This window comes from Dipodomys spectabilis, unplaced genomic scaffold (genome assembly GCF_019054845.1).
Source record: "Dipodomys spectabilis isolate Male_0828 unplaced genomic scaffold, ASM1905484v1 ptg000669l, whole genome shotgun sequence".
Lineage (NCBI taxonomy): Eukaryota > Metazoa > Chordata > Mammalia > Rodentia > Heteromyidae > Dipodomys > Dipodomys spectabilis.
The window spans coordinates 436,121-449,334 of record NW_024871346.1 but is presented as its reverse complement, the minus strand read 5'-3'; the positions used below and the strand labels follow the sequence as shown (position 1 = coordinate 449,334).

The 13,214-nt window shown below is 57.3% G+C and overlaps 1 protein-coding gene across 1 annotated transcript; it reads left to right on the top strand.

The window, feature by feature from the left end:
- The first annotated feature begins 9,129 nt into the window (after window positions 1-9,129).
- On the top strand, window positions 9,130-12,776 carry LOC122101527 (extensin-1-like). The gene is made up of 2 exons (XM_042671874.1): window positions 9,130-9,341; window positions 10,940-12,776. Exons 1-2 carry the CDS (start codon window positions 9,130-9,132, stop codon window positions 12,774-12,776), a joined length of 2,049 nt encoding a protein of 682 aa, XP_042527808.1.
- The last annotated feature ends 438 nt before the right edge of the window (window positions 12,777-13,214 follow it).

The following is a 13,214-nucleotide window of genomic DNA, read 5'->3' as shown; positions in this document are numbered from 1 at the left end:
CCCCCCCATGATGTCACACATTCCCACCGCCTTCTCCCCCCCCGTGATGTCACACCTTCCCACCGCCTTCTCCCCCGTGATGTCACACCTTCCCACCGCCTTCTCCCCCATGATGTCACACCTTCCCACTGCCTTCTCCCCCGTGATGTCACACCTTCCCACCGCCTTCTCCCCCCGTGATGTCACACCTTCCCACCGCCTTCTCCCCCGTGATGTCACACCTTCCCACCACCTTCTCCCCCGTGATGTCACACCTTCCCACCGCCTTCTCCCCCCCCCGTGATGTCACACCTTCCCACCACCTTCTCCCCCCCATGATGTCACACCTTCCCACCGCCTTCTCCCCCGTGATGTCACACCTTCCCACCGCCTTCTCCCCCCCCCATGATGTCACACCTTCCCACCGCCTTCTCCCCCCCCGTGATGTCACACCTTCCCACCACCTTCTCCCCCCCCGTGATGTCACACCTTCCCACCGCCTTCTCCCCCGTGATGTCACACCTTCCCACCGCCTTCTCCCCCGTGATGTCACACCTTCCCACCACCTTCTCCCCCCCGTGATGTCACACCTTCCCACCACCTTCTCCCCCCCATGATGTCACACCTTCCCACCGCCTTCTCCCCCCCCCATGATGTCACACCTTCCCACCGCCTTCTCCCCCGTGATGTCACACCTTCCCACCGCCTTCTCCCCCCTGTGATGTCACACCTTCCCACCACCTTCTCCCCCCCCCGTGATGTCACACCTTCCCACCGCCTTCTCCCCCCCCCGTGATGTCACACCTTCCCACCGCCTTCTCCCCCGTGATGTCACACCTTCCCACCGCCTTCTTCCCCGTGATGTCACACCTTCCCACCACCTTCTCCCCCATGATGTCACACCTTCCCACCGCCTTCTCCCCCTGTGATGTCACACCTTCCCACCACCTTCTCCCCCCCATGATGTCACACCTTCCCACCGCCTTCTCCCCCCCGTGATGTCACACCTTCCCACAGCCTTCTCCCCCCGGTGATGTCACACCTTCCCACCACCTTCTCCCCCGTGATGTCACACCTTCCCACCGCCTTCCCCCCCGTGATGTCACACCTTCCCACCGTCTTCTCCCCCCCGTGATGTCACACCTTCCCACCACCTTCTCCCCCGTGATGTCACACCTTCCCACCGCCTTCTCCCCCGTGATGTCACACCTTCCCACCGCCTTCTCCCCCGTGATGTCACACCTTCCCACCGCCTTCTCCCCCGTGATTTCACACCTTCCCACCACCTTCTCCCCCCCCGTGATGTCACACCTTCCCACCACCTTCTCCCCCCCCGTGATGTCACACCTTCCCACCACCTTCTCCCCCGTGATGTCACACCTTCCCACCGCCTTCTCCCCCGTGATGTCACACCTTCCCACCACCTTCTCCCCCCCCCCATGTCACACCTTCCCACCGCCTTCTCCCCCATGATGTCACACCTTCCCACCGCCTTCTCCCCCCCGTGATGTCACACCTTCCCACCACCTTCTCCCCCGTGATGTCACACCTTCCCACCGCCTTCTCCCCCGTGATGTCACACCTTCCCACCACCTTCTCCCCCATGATGTCACACCTTCCCACCGCCTTCTCCCCCATGATGTCACACCTTCCCACCGCCTTCTCCCCCCCCCCGTGATGTCACACCCTTCCCACCGCCTTCTCCCCCCCGTGATGTCACACCTTCCCACCGCCTTCTCCCCCGTGATGTCACACCTTCCCACCACCTTCCCCCCCCCCGTGATGTCACACCTTCCCACCACCTTCCCCCCCCCGTGATGTCACACCTTCCCACCGCCTTCTCCCCCCCGTGATGTCACACCTTCCCACCACCTTCTCCCCCGTGATGTCACACCTTCCCACCACCTTCCCCCCCCCCGTGATGTCACACCTTCCCACCGCCTCCTCCCCCCCATGATGTCACACATTCCCACCGCCTTCTCCCCCCCCGTGATGTCACACCTTCCCACCGCCTTCTCCCCCGTGATGTCACACCTTCCCACCGCCTTCTCCCCCCGTGATGTCACACCTTCCCACCGCCTTCTCCCCCGTGATGTCACACCTTCCCACCGCCTTCTCCCCCATGATGTCACACCTTCCCACTGCCTTCTCCCCCGTGATGTCACACCTTCCCACCGCCTTCTCCCCCCGTGATGTCACACCTTCCCACCGCCTTCTCCCCCGTGATGTCACACCTTCCCACCACCTTCTCCCCCGTGATGTCACACCTTCCCACCGCCTTCTCCCCCCCCCGTGATGTCACACCTTCCCACCACCTTCTCCCCCCCATGATGTCACACCTTCCCACCGCCTTCTCCCCCGTGATGTCACACCTTCCCACCGCCTTCTCCCCCCCCCATGATGTCACACCTTCCCACCGCCTTCTCCCCCCCCGTGATGTCACACCTTCCCACCACCTTCTCCCCCCCCGTGATGTCACACCTTCCCACCGCCTTCTCCCCCGTGATGTCACACCTTCCCACCGCCTTCTCCCCCGTGATGTCACACCTTCCCACCACCTTCTCCCCCCCGTGATGTCACACCTTCCCACCACCTTCTCCCCCCCATGATGTCACACCTTCCCACCGCCTTCTCCCCCCCCCATGATGTCACACCTTCCCACCGCCTTCTCCCCCGTGATGTCACACCTTCCCACCGCCTTCTCCCCCCTGTGATGTCACACCTTCCCACCACCTTCTCCCCCCCCCGTGATGTCACACCTTCCCACCGCCTTCTCCCCCCCCCGTGATGTCACACCTTCCCACCGCCTTCTCCCCCGTGATGTCACACCTTCCCACCGCCTTCTTCCCCGTGATGTCACACCTTCCCACCACCTTCTCCCCCATGATGTCACACCTTCCCACCGCCTTCTCCCCCTGTGATGTCACACCTTCCCACCGCCTTCTCCCCCCCATGATGTCACACCTTCCCACCGCCTTCTCCCCCCCGTGATGTCACACCTTCCCACCGCCTTCTCCCCCCCGTGATGTCACACCTTCCCACCGCCTTCTCCCCCGTGATGTCACACCTTCCCACCGCCTTCTCCCCCGTGATGTCACACCTTCCCACCGCCTTCTCCCCCCCATGATGTCACATCTTCCCACCGCCTTCTCCCCCGTGATGTCACACCTTCCCACCACCTTCTCCCCCCCGTGATGTCACACCTTCCCACCGCCTTCTCCCCCGTGATGTCACACCTTCCCACCACCTTCTCCCCCCCGTGATGTCACACCTTCCCACCGCCTTCTCCCCCCCGTGATGTCACACCTTCCCACAGCCTTCTCCCCCCCCCCCGTGATGTCACACCTTCCCACCGCCTTCTCCCCCCCCGTGATGTCACACCTTCCCACCACCTTCTCCCCCCCCGTGATGTCACACCTTCCCACCGCCTTCCCCCCCGTGATGTCACACCTTCCCACCGCCTTCTCCCCCCCGTGATGTCACACCTTCCCACCGCCTTCTTCCCCGTGATGTCACACCTTCCCACCACCTTCTCCCCCATGATGTCACACCTTCCCACAGCCTTCTCCCCCCCGTGATGTCACACCTTCCCACCACCTTCTCCCCCCCCGTGATGTCACACCTTCCCACCACCTTCTCCCCCGTGATGTCACACCTTCCCACCGCCTTCTCCCCCGTGATGTCACACCTTCCCACCGCCTTCTCCCCCGTGATGTCACACCTTCCCACCACCTTCTCCCCCGTGATGTCACACCTTCCCACCGTCTTCTCCCCCCCGTGATGTCACACCTTCCCACCGCCTTCTCCCCCCCCCGTGATGTCACACCTTCCCACCGCCTTCTCCCCCCCCCGTGATGTCACACCTTCCCACCACCTTCTCCCCCCCCGTGATGTCACACCTTCCCACCACCTTCTCCCCCGTGATGTCACACCTTCCCACCGCCTTCTCCCCCCCGTGATGTCACACCTTCCCACCGCCTTCTTCCCCGTGATGTCACACCTTCCCACCGCCTTCTCCCCCTGTGATGTCACACCTTCCCACCGCCTTCTCCCCCGTGATGTCACACCTTCCCACCGCCTTCTCCCCCGTGATGTCACACCTTCCCACCGCCTTCTCCCCCGTGATGTCACACCTTCCCACCACCTTCTCCCCCGTGATGTCACACCTTCCCACCGTCTTCTCCCCCCCGTGATGTCACACCTTCCCACCGCCTTCTCCCCCCCCCGTGATGTCACACCTTCCCACCACCTTCTCCCCCCGTGATGTCACACCTTCCCACCGCCTTCTCCCCCGTGATGTCACACCTTCCCACCGCCTTCTCCCCCCCCGTGATGTCACACCTTCCCACCACCTTCTCCCCCCCCGTGATGTCACACCTTCCCACCACCTTCTCCCCCGTGATGTCACACCTTCCCACCGCCTTCTCCCCCGTGATGTCACACCTTCCCACCACCTTCTCCCCCGTGATGTCACACCTTCCCACCGTCTTCTCCCCCCCTGTGATGTCACACCTTCCCACCGCCTTCTCCCCCGTGATGTCACACCTTCCCACCGCCTTCTCCCCCGTGATGTCACACCTTCCCACCACCTTCTCCCCCCCGTGATGTCACACCTTCCCACCGCCTTCTCCCCCGTGATGTCACACCTTCCCACCGCCTTCTCCCCCGTGATGTCACACCTTCCCACCACCTTCTCCCCCGTGATGTCACACCTTCCCACCACCTTCCCCCCGTGATGTCACACCTTCCCACCGCCTTCTCCCCCGTGATGTCACACTTTCCCACCGCCTTCTCCCCCCCTCCATGATGTCACACCTTCCCACCGCCTTCTTCCCCGTGATGTCACACCTTCCCACCGCCTTCTCCCCCCCCCCCGTGATGTCACACCCTTCCCACTGCCTTCACACAGAGGAGAGTCAGGGTCCCCTGGGTATGTACCCACAGACCTGCACACACAGAGAAGAGTTGGGGTCCCCTAAGTGTGTCCCCACAGACACATACAGAGGAGAGTCAGGTCCCCTAGGTGTGTCCCCACAGACACAAAGGAGAGTCAGGGTCCTCTAGGCCCGTGTCCCAGCTGCAGTGGCAAGGGCATGGCTGCTTCCGGCCTCAGCGGCCGCTGGACTGGCCCGTCTGTGCGGCACGCTGGGACAGAGGTTCTGGCTGCACCCTGAGTCTGATAATGAGGTCCCGGCCAGGGTTTCCGGGTGCAGAGGGCTGGAGGTGTCATAGAGAGAGAGGAAAGGGTTACAGCGCTATTAGCCTTGCGTTCCATGCAGAGACTCAGTCGTGTATTAAATACAATCTCTTAAAGAGAAACACACAGAGTGAGTTTCTGGAAGTGGGCAGCAAGGTTGCTGGAAGCGTGCGTGTGGGCGCTGTCTCGGGCGTGGTGTGCGCTGCGGGAGAAGATGGTGCCCGGCACTTCCTCTGGAGATGATTCAGGAAGCATCGGCTAGAGCAGGGGAAAGAAGGGGGCCAGGGCTTCATCCCAGGGGACCTCATAAAGCTCATGGGGGCTCAGTCCAGAGCTGTGCCGTCTGAGAGTCGGGGCGGGGTGCATTCTGACAGCCAGTACCCGAAATCTGCATCACTTTCATCCATTTCTCCACGCATCCCAGGCTTCATTTCCTCTGTCTTCCCAGCTCTGAGCTCTGCGGCTTATCTGCTTTCTCATAAACAACTCCAAGTTCCAGTTTTTCTGGTCTACCTGGGACATTGTGAAGGAATCACAAAGTCCTACACACTCACCCGAGCATTATCTTGCATCCTTGTCTCCCTCAAGTCTCGGCCAACTGCCATCCGTGTCATCTTCTGCAAAAAAATATTGTTAACTTTCTACCATCATAAAGCCTTTTAGCCAATAAATAATGATTTTAAAGCGAATATGGTTTTATTTTAGCCTCTTCTTTGATTAGCAAGTGTCCTGATTTGACAAAGTAACTATAAAGTCGTTCTCCGTCAGTGAAATGCATGCTAGAACTCCTCTGCAGAGCCTATTTATAGTGCTGGTTGCTGAGCTTCCTTTGTTGAATCAAGAAGTCTTATGTCTGTATTTGAAAAAAAAGTGGCTCAGATTCTTGCTTTAGTGTTCTTATCCTTCCAATGAGAATTCCAGCAGCACAGAGAATCTCTATTGTGTAATGCCAGTGTAAAACGTCCACATTGTGGCTTACACACTCGGTTTTGTCCATTTTTTGTTGATATCTGGCTTTATTAAAAAAATGTTGGTGCTGGGGTGTGCAGACAGCCATTAACCCAACAGGAAGAATGTAACTCTCGCTCACAATGACTTTTTCCTTTTACTTCAACCTATCGATTCCTTTATTCCTTTCTGCTTATTTCCCCACATGCACTCCTTTGGATTTTCCTTTCTCACCCTTGTGTCCAGCCCCACGGAATGCCTCCAATGCATGACTTGTAGTCTTGTCTGCACTTTTTCTCCAAAGCCGCCTTGGTGTTTCCTGTGCAGGGATCTACTCTACACAAACGCTATGGTGTCACACACTGGTTCAGTGTCTTCTGTCTCCTCCACAGTAATCACTGGGCATTGGGGTTTATTTCAAAAGACGAACCCTAATGTCCACACTGGACTGATTATGTTAAAATGACCAGGAAACCCCAGAAAAAGGTGAATTTCTGCCTCCACTCGGGATCTCTAAGCTCAGAGCTTCTTCAGTGGACTCCAGGGCCTCAAAGGCTCTGGAGGGGAATTGATGACTGGAGGGAGGCGGGTGGGTGAATGTGGTCAGAACATTCGATGCACATTCATGAAGATGGAGCTAGGAAAACAGAGTACGGGTGGGCTTGGGAGGGATGGGAGAGAAAAGGAGCGGCGTCGATGAGGGTTCAGTCTCTCGTAGCTGACACATTGAACCGAAGCCCCTAGGCACAGCTTCTTAAGGAATAACAGATACTGTTCTACAAAGAGGCTTTACTTCCCACAGAATGTCATGTTTCTCCTATGATAACAAACGAATCTTGTTGCCGTCTAGATTCTCTAGTGACTCAGCAAAGAAATGAGCTTCATTATGGAGAGTAATTTTAAAGGCAAATCATTTGTATTCTGTGATTATAAGTGTTAGAGTATAATTTGACTCACAAAAATTTTAGTAGCATCGATTCGTTTATAGGGAGATTTCATTCCACATGTCCGTGTTATATATGCAATGTATATTGATCACCACGAATCTCTCCATCATAATTGATCTTTTTATTCTCTTAAAACTCCCAGTTCCAAGGGTTGGGGGCAAGTTGGGGGCAGATGGGAAGCCACAGTTAGCAGAAGGAATAAGGTCTGCTGTCTAGAACATGGCAGACTCATGGGGAGTAGTAACGTATACTACATGTTTCAGCCAGAGAAAAGACTGAGAACTGTTTTCCATGAATGCATGACAGTGGTTTGAGGAGGTAAGCATGTTTGCGTGATTGGAACACTGCACATGTATGTATGATACCCATAAAAACACAACATTTTGATATCAGCATAAACCTATCAAAGAGCAAAATGGACAGCCACCAGTAAGTCTAGGAAACGTAACCATTCAACAGTCTATCTATTAGATGGGGTGAGAAATTTTATTAAACAAAGTCTTAAGATGTTGAGTTTAGTTTTTAGTGAAAATTATCCTCATGGGTTGTAACATTTACAGTTGGGCCCATGTTTAGACAAGCACTGTAGAGGATTTGCTGACTCAGAAGGCGTATTTTTCCCTGTGGACTGTATTAATGATCAAAAGTAATTTTTTTTCTGGAAAAAAATTCAGCCCCCAACATGTGGTTTCATATGTTTGTTTTTTTTTTAAAGAAAACAGTGTCTTTTTTCATGAAAAGATTTGATGTTATTACAATCTTTTACATTTGAATGATGAGAAAGAGGCATTGTTTTGTTCACCGGGTTTTATGTTTGTGATATAACAGAATGTTTATTGTCAGTGTTTCTGGGCCTTTTCTCGTAGCTGCAAAGCCGCGGTGTTTGAGGTGGTAGATTAAGCAAGAGGAAATGGCACTTCTCTGCGGGGGTCGATGGGTCGGAGCAGGGTGAGCACCCGAGAGGCCCGCCACCCGACTCCGCCGCGCACTTTGGGCTTTTTTCCATGTGGAGGATCAGCTTGGGGTGAGGGACTCAAGAACCAGCCCAGCAAAGCGGGGGGGGGGGGCGAGGGTGGGGGGGGCGCGAGGCAGTGGGGGCGATGGTGAAGTGAGTCCTCTGGTTTTCATACCATAGAATATTGGGGGTCAGCACCCCTATTCTGGAACTTCTGATAAGGTTTCCTGGCAGTGTTCAGAGAGCGAGGCAAGTGGAGGAGACAAAGGAAGGACGTTTTGAGGAGGGTGGGTGGAGGATGGGCATCTGAGGCCGGCCTCCTCCCCCGGGCCGAGGCTTGCTTCCGAGCGCCGGCCATTCCCTCCTGCGTCCCGCGGCTGCTTCACCCTGGAACTGTTCACTGTCCTCATCCGCTGTCTTTCCCTCCACTTGGTGTTGGTGTCTTCTTTGTTTTCACACGTAGAACCTTTGTGGTTTGCATGGTAGACTGTCTTGACGGTATCTTCGCTGGTATTCCCGTGCTGGGGAAGCGTCCAGAGTGGCCCTGGCCTGCACCTCGCCCTCCGTGGCCGCAGATGCTCTGCGGTAACGCCGTGCTTCGTAGGGAAGCTGCCAGCTGCCGGCGTGTAGAGCCAGAGCCGTGACCCTCTCGGCTAACATCCACTTTAAGAACAGAGCGACGTGCTGCGGTCCAGGACGGTGGCCAAGCCAAATGATCTCATTCAAGGCTCTACCAGCCTTGGCTAATGCAGAGCCCAATCGCCTACACAAGACCCAGAGGACAGACTTTCAACTTCTGTGGGTTTTTCCTTTCTTTTTTTATTCCATGTGAAGTCTAGCAACCCTAGAGTTTAGAAGAGGACAAAGCACCATTATTTATTCATGGCACAGAGACTTATTGATCACCGGTTAGGTGTGAGGCCCCAGCTTCCTGCTTGCAAGACCCTAGGAGCAAATAAAGACATGAAAGACCTCCCTGGATGCTTATTTCTACTTAGGGGGAAAAAAGAAACGAAGCCAGGAACAAAAATCATGACTAAATGAGAATATTGACCACCGCCAGGCAGGAGAGGCCGGCGCCCGTGTGGTCTTGGGCGCGTCTGATGAGGCGGGAAGCTGTGCAGAAAGCAGCGGCGTTTGGTCTGAAGTGTGGAAGGAAGGGACGGGGAGACCGGGCTGTGTTCCAGCGGGACGACTCAGCAGGGGTAGATGAGGAAGAGGACAGCCCCGGAGCCGGGGTGCGGCCTTCCTGGGAGCTGCGGGAAGCAAGGAGTAAGACGACCCCGGCTGGAGCAGGTGCCCTGGGAAGCAAGGAGTAAGATGACCCCGGCTGGAGCAGGCGGGAGGGCGCCGGGAACGGCAAGGCTGCTCAGCCTGGAAACCAGTGTGTGGAGAAGGTAGCCAGCGTGGCGCCGCCGCACGGTGGGGCCTTGTAACACGTCCACACCGTCGAGGAGTCGGTTCCAGTCTCTCTTCTGCCCACGAGGAGCCTGAAAAGCAAAGGGTGTAGAAGATGCGTAAATATTCTACAGCCGATCTTAATGTGGATTGCTTGGTTCATTTTCCTTCAGGGTCTCGGTGCCCAAGCCTGCCAGTGAAGCCAGCTGACCACACCCCATACCACCACGGCCACCCTCGGGTCCGAGGGAGCAGGCTCAGCATCCACGCCGGGCTGGGCGCTGGGCGCAGCCCCTGCCCTGCTCCTGGGTGTGGACCAGTCACCACGCTCGCGTCCACAGGGCCAGCACACGAGTTCCTGGCGCAGTCAGGGTTTCTCATGAGGCTGCCATGATGTTCATGTTTCACCCCCAGGCTCCTGAGGTTTGAGACTAAACGGACGAAAACTGAGCTGCAAAATGACAAGGAGTCACCTGAGGCCCCTGCCCTGGAGCCACGCGGGACAGGACAGCCACGCAGGACAGGAGAGCCATGCAGGAGAGCCACGCAGGACAGGAGAGCCACGCAGGACAGGAGAGCCACGCAGGACAGGACAGCCACGCAGGACAGGAGAGCCACGCAGAACAGGACAGCCACGCGGGACAGGTGTAGCTGGGGCAGCAGAACAAGATTCTGTCTCAAAAGGAAACAAAGAAGTAATCTACCCTGGCAGTCACTGAAACAACAACAGAAAAGATCAACTGGAATCTGGGCAGCAAAACCTCTTCCTAAACTTCATTCATCGTGTTTGGCGCGTGCTACCCAGAACTCTCTCTGTGAATAACCCCGGGTCATTCGGTTTTGATTATCATAGAGATTAAACTCCGATGTTCTCCATTCTAAACCTTCTCTGATAACGAGTGGAGGTAGTAGAAATTGGGTCGCTAGGAGGGTGCTTTAGGAAATAAAAATCCCCAAGCTATGTGTTGTGTGGGGTCAGGAAACACATTTTATCAAACTCAAAGTGGCTTTTTAACGTCCTGAGATTTTTTTGTTTTGTTTTCAGGAAGCCAATCCAGGCAATATTTACGAATGCCAAATTGTGCTCAACTTGTTTAGTGCCTTCATTAAGAACATTCTGTTCAAATGGCTAAACACAAATCAATTAGACTTCTAACCAAAAAAAAAAAAAAAAAGAGAGAAGCTTTGTGAGCAGGTATTTTAAGAAGCAGCTCTGCAAAGGGAGTTTGATGGTGCTTAGTGAGGTTCCCCCGGCGGAGAGCAAGAGCACCCCCACCCCTGCAGGAGAGCAAGAGCACCCCTACCCCTGTAGAATAGGAGCACCCCCACCCCTGCAGAACAGGAGCACCCCACCCCTGCAGGAGAGCAGGAGCACCCCCACCCCTGCAGAACAGGAGCACCCCACCCCTGTAGAATAGGAGCACCCCCACCCCTGCAGAACAGGAGCACCCCCACCCCTGCAGGAGAGCAGGAGCACCCCCACCCCTGCAGAACAGGAGCACCCCACCCCTGCAGGAGAGCAAGAGCACCCCCACCCCTGCAGGAGAACAGGAGCACCTCCACCCCTGCAGAAGAACAGGAGCACCCCACCCCTGCAGAACAGGAGCACCTCACCCCTGCAGAACAGGAGCACCCCACCCCTGCAGGAGAGCAGGAGCACCCCCACCCCTGCAGAACAGGAGCACCCCACCCCTGCAGGACAGGTGCACCCCCACCCCTGCAGGACAGGAGCACCTCCACCCCTGCAGGACAGGAGCACCCCCACCCCTGCAGAACAGGAGCACCCCCACCCCTGCAGAACAGGAGCACCCCCACCCCTGCAGAACAGGAGCACCCCACCCCTGCAGAACAGGAGCACCTCCACCCCTGCAGGAGAGCAGGAGCACCTCCACCCCTGCAGAACAGGAGCACCTCCACCCCTGCAGGAGAACAGGAGCACCCCCACCCCTGCAGGACAGGAGCACCCCCACCCCTGCAGAACAGGAGCACCCCACCCCTGCAGAACAGGAGCACCTCCACCCCTGCAGGACAGGAGCACCCCACCCCTGCAGGAGAACAGGAGCACCCTCACCCCTGCAGAACAGGAGCACCCCCACCCCTGCAGGACAGGAGCACCCCCACCCCTGCAGAACAGGAGCACCCCCACCCCTGCAGAACAGGAGCACCCCCACCCCTGCAGAACAGGAGCACCTCCACCCCTGCAGAACAGGAGCACCCCCACCCCTGCAGGAGAACAGGGACACCCCCACCCCTGCAGAACAGGAGCACCCCCACCCCTGCAGAACAGGAGCACCCCACCCCTGCAGAACAGGAGCACCTCCACCCCTGCAGGAGAGCAGGAGCACCTCCACCCCTGCAGAACAGGAGCACCTCCACCCCTGCAGGAGAACAGGAGCACCCCCACCCCTGCAGGACAGGAGCACCCCCACCCCTGCAGAACAGGAGCACCCCACCCCTGCAGAACAGGAGCACCTCCACCCCTGCAGGACAGGAGCACCCCACCCCTGCAGGAGAACAGGAGCACCCTCACCCCTGCAGAACAGGAGCACCCCCACCCCTGCAGGACAGGAGCACCCCCACCCCTGCAGAACAGGAGCACCCCCACCCCTGCAGAACAGGAGCACCCCCACCCCTGCAGAACAGGAGCACCTCCACCCCTGCAGAACAGGAGCACCCCCACCCCTGCAGGAGAACAGGGACACCCCCACCCCTGCAGAACAGGAGCACCCCCACCCCTGCAGAACAGGAGCACCCCACCCCTGCAGAACAGGAGCACCTCCACCCCTGCAGGAGAGCAGGAGCACCTCCACCCCTGCAGAACAGGAGCACCTCCACCCCTGCAGGAGAACAGGAGCACCCCCACCCCTGCAGGACAGGAGCACCCCCACCCCTGCAGAACAGGAGCACCCCACCCCTGCAGAACAGGAGCACCTCCACCCCTGCAGGACAGGAGCACCCCACCCCTGCAGGAGAACAGGAGCACCCTCACCCCTGCAGAACAGGAGCACCCCCACCCCTGCAGGACAGGAGCACCCCCACCCCTGCAGAACAGGAGCACCCCCACCCCTGCAGAACAGGAGCACCCCCACCCCTGCAGAACAGGAGCACCTCCACCCCTGCAGAACAGGAGCACCCCCACCCCTGCAGGAGAACAGGGACACCCCCACCCCTGCAGAACAGGAGCACCCCCACCCCTGCAGAACAGGAGCACCCCCACCCCTGCAGAACAGGAGCACCCCCAACCCTGCAGGACAGGAGCACCCCACCCCTGCAGGACAGGAGCACCCCCACCCCTGCAGGAGAACAGGAGCACCCCCACCCCTGGAAGGCCGGGCACCGTCAGTCTGTCTAACTGCCCATCATTGTTCCTAAACCTGCTTAATTTAATCACAGCAGCTGGCTGTTACGTTTCTTCCAGAAAATTGAGAATCATCTGTTTCTTATCCATATTTCTGTTTAGAATTTAATCTTTACAACCCCCCCCCAAAAAAAATCTGCCCCTAGGCACATGTGTTGGGTGACAGTGAACATATAGTCCCTAGCTGGGATGCTTCATTGTTATATTTTTTAAAGTAAAAATCACTTTAAACGTTAAGAATTTGTGCCAGGCGCTGGTGGCTCACATATGTGACCTTAGCTACTCAGGAGGCCGAGATCTGAGGATGGAAGTTGGAAGCCAAGTGGGGCGCAGGAAAGGCTGTGAAACTCTCATCTCCAGTTATCCACCAGAAAGATGGAAGTGGTGCTGTGCTGAAGTGGTAGAGCACTCGCCTTGAGCAAAGGAAGCCCA

Excerpts from the sequence above, each read along its gene's own strand:
- LOC122101527 (XM_042671874.1), top strand. The coding sequence starts at position 9,130 with ATGAGGCGGGAAGCTGTGCAGAAAGCAGCGGCGTTTGGTCTGAAGTGT. Across the intron at positions 9,342-10,939 it reads GGTGCCCTGGGAAGCAAGGA|GAGAGCAAGAGCACCCCCAC; the intron begins GTAAGATGACCC and ends CCACCCCTGCAG.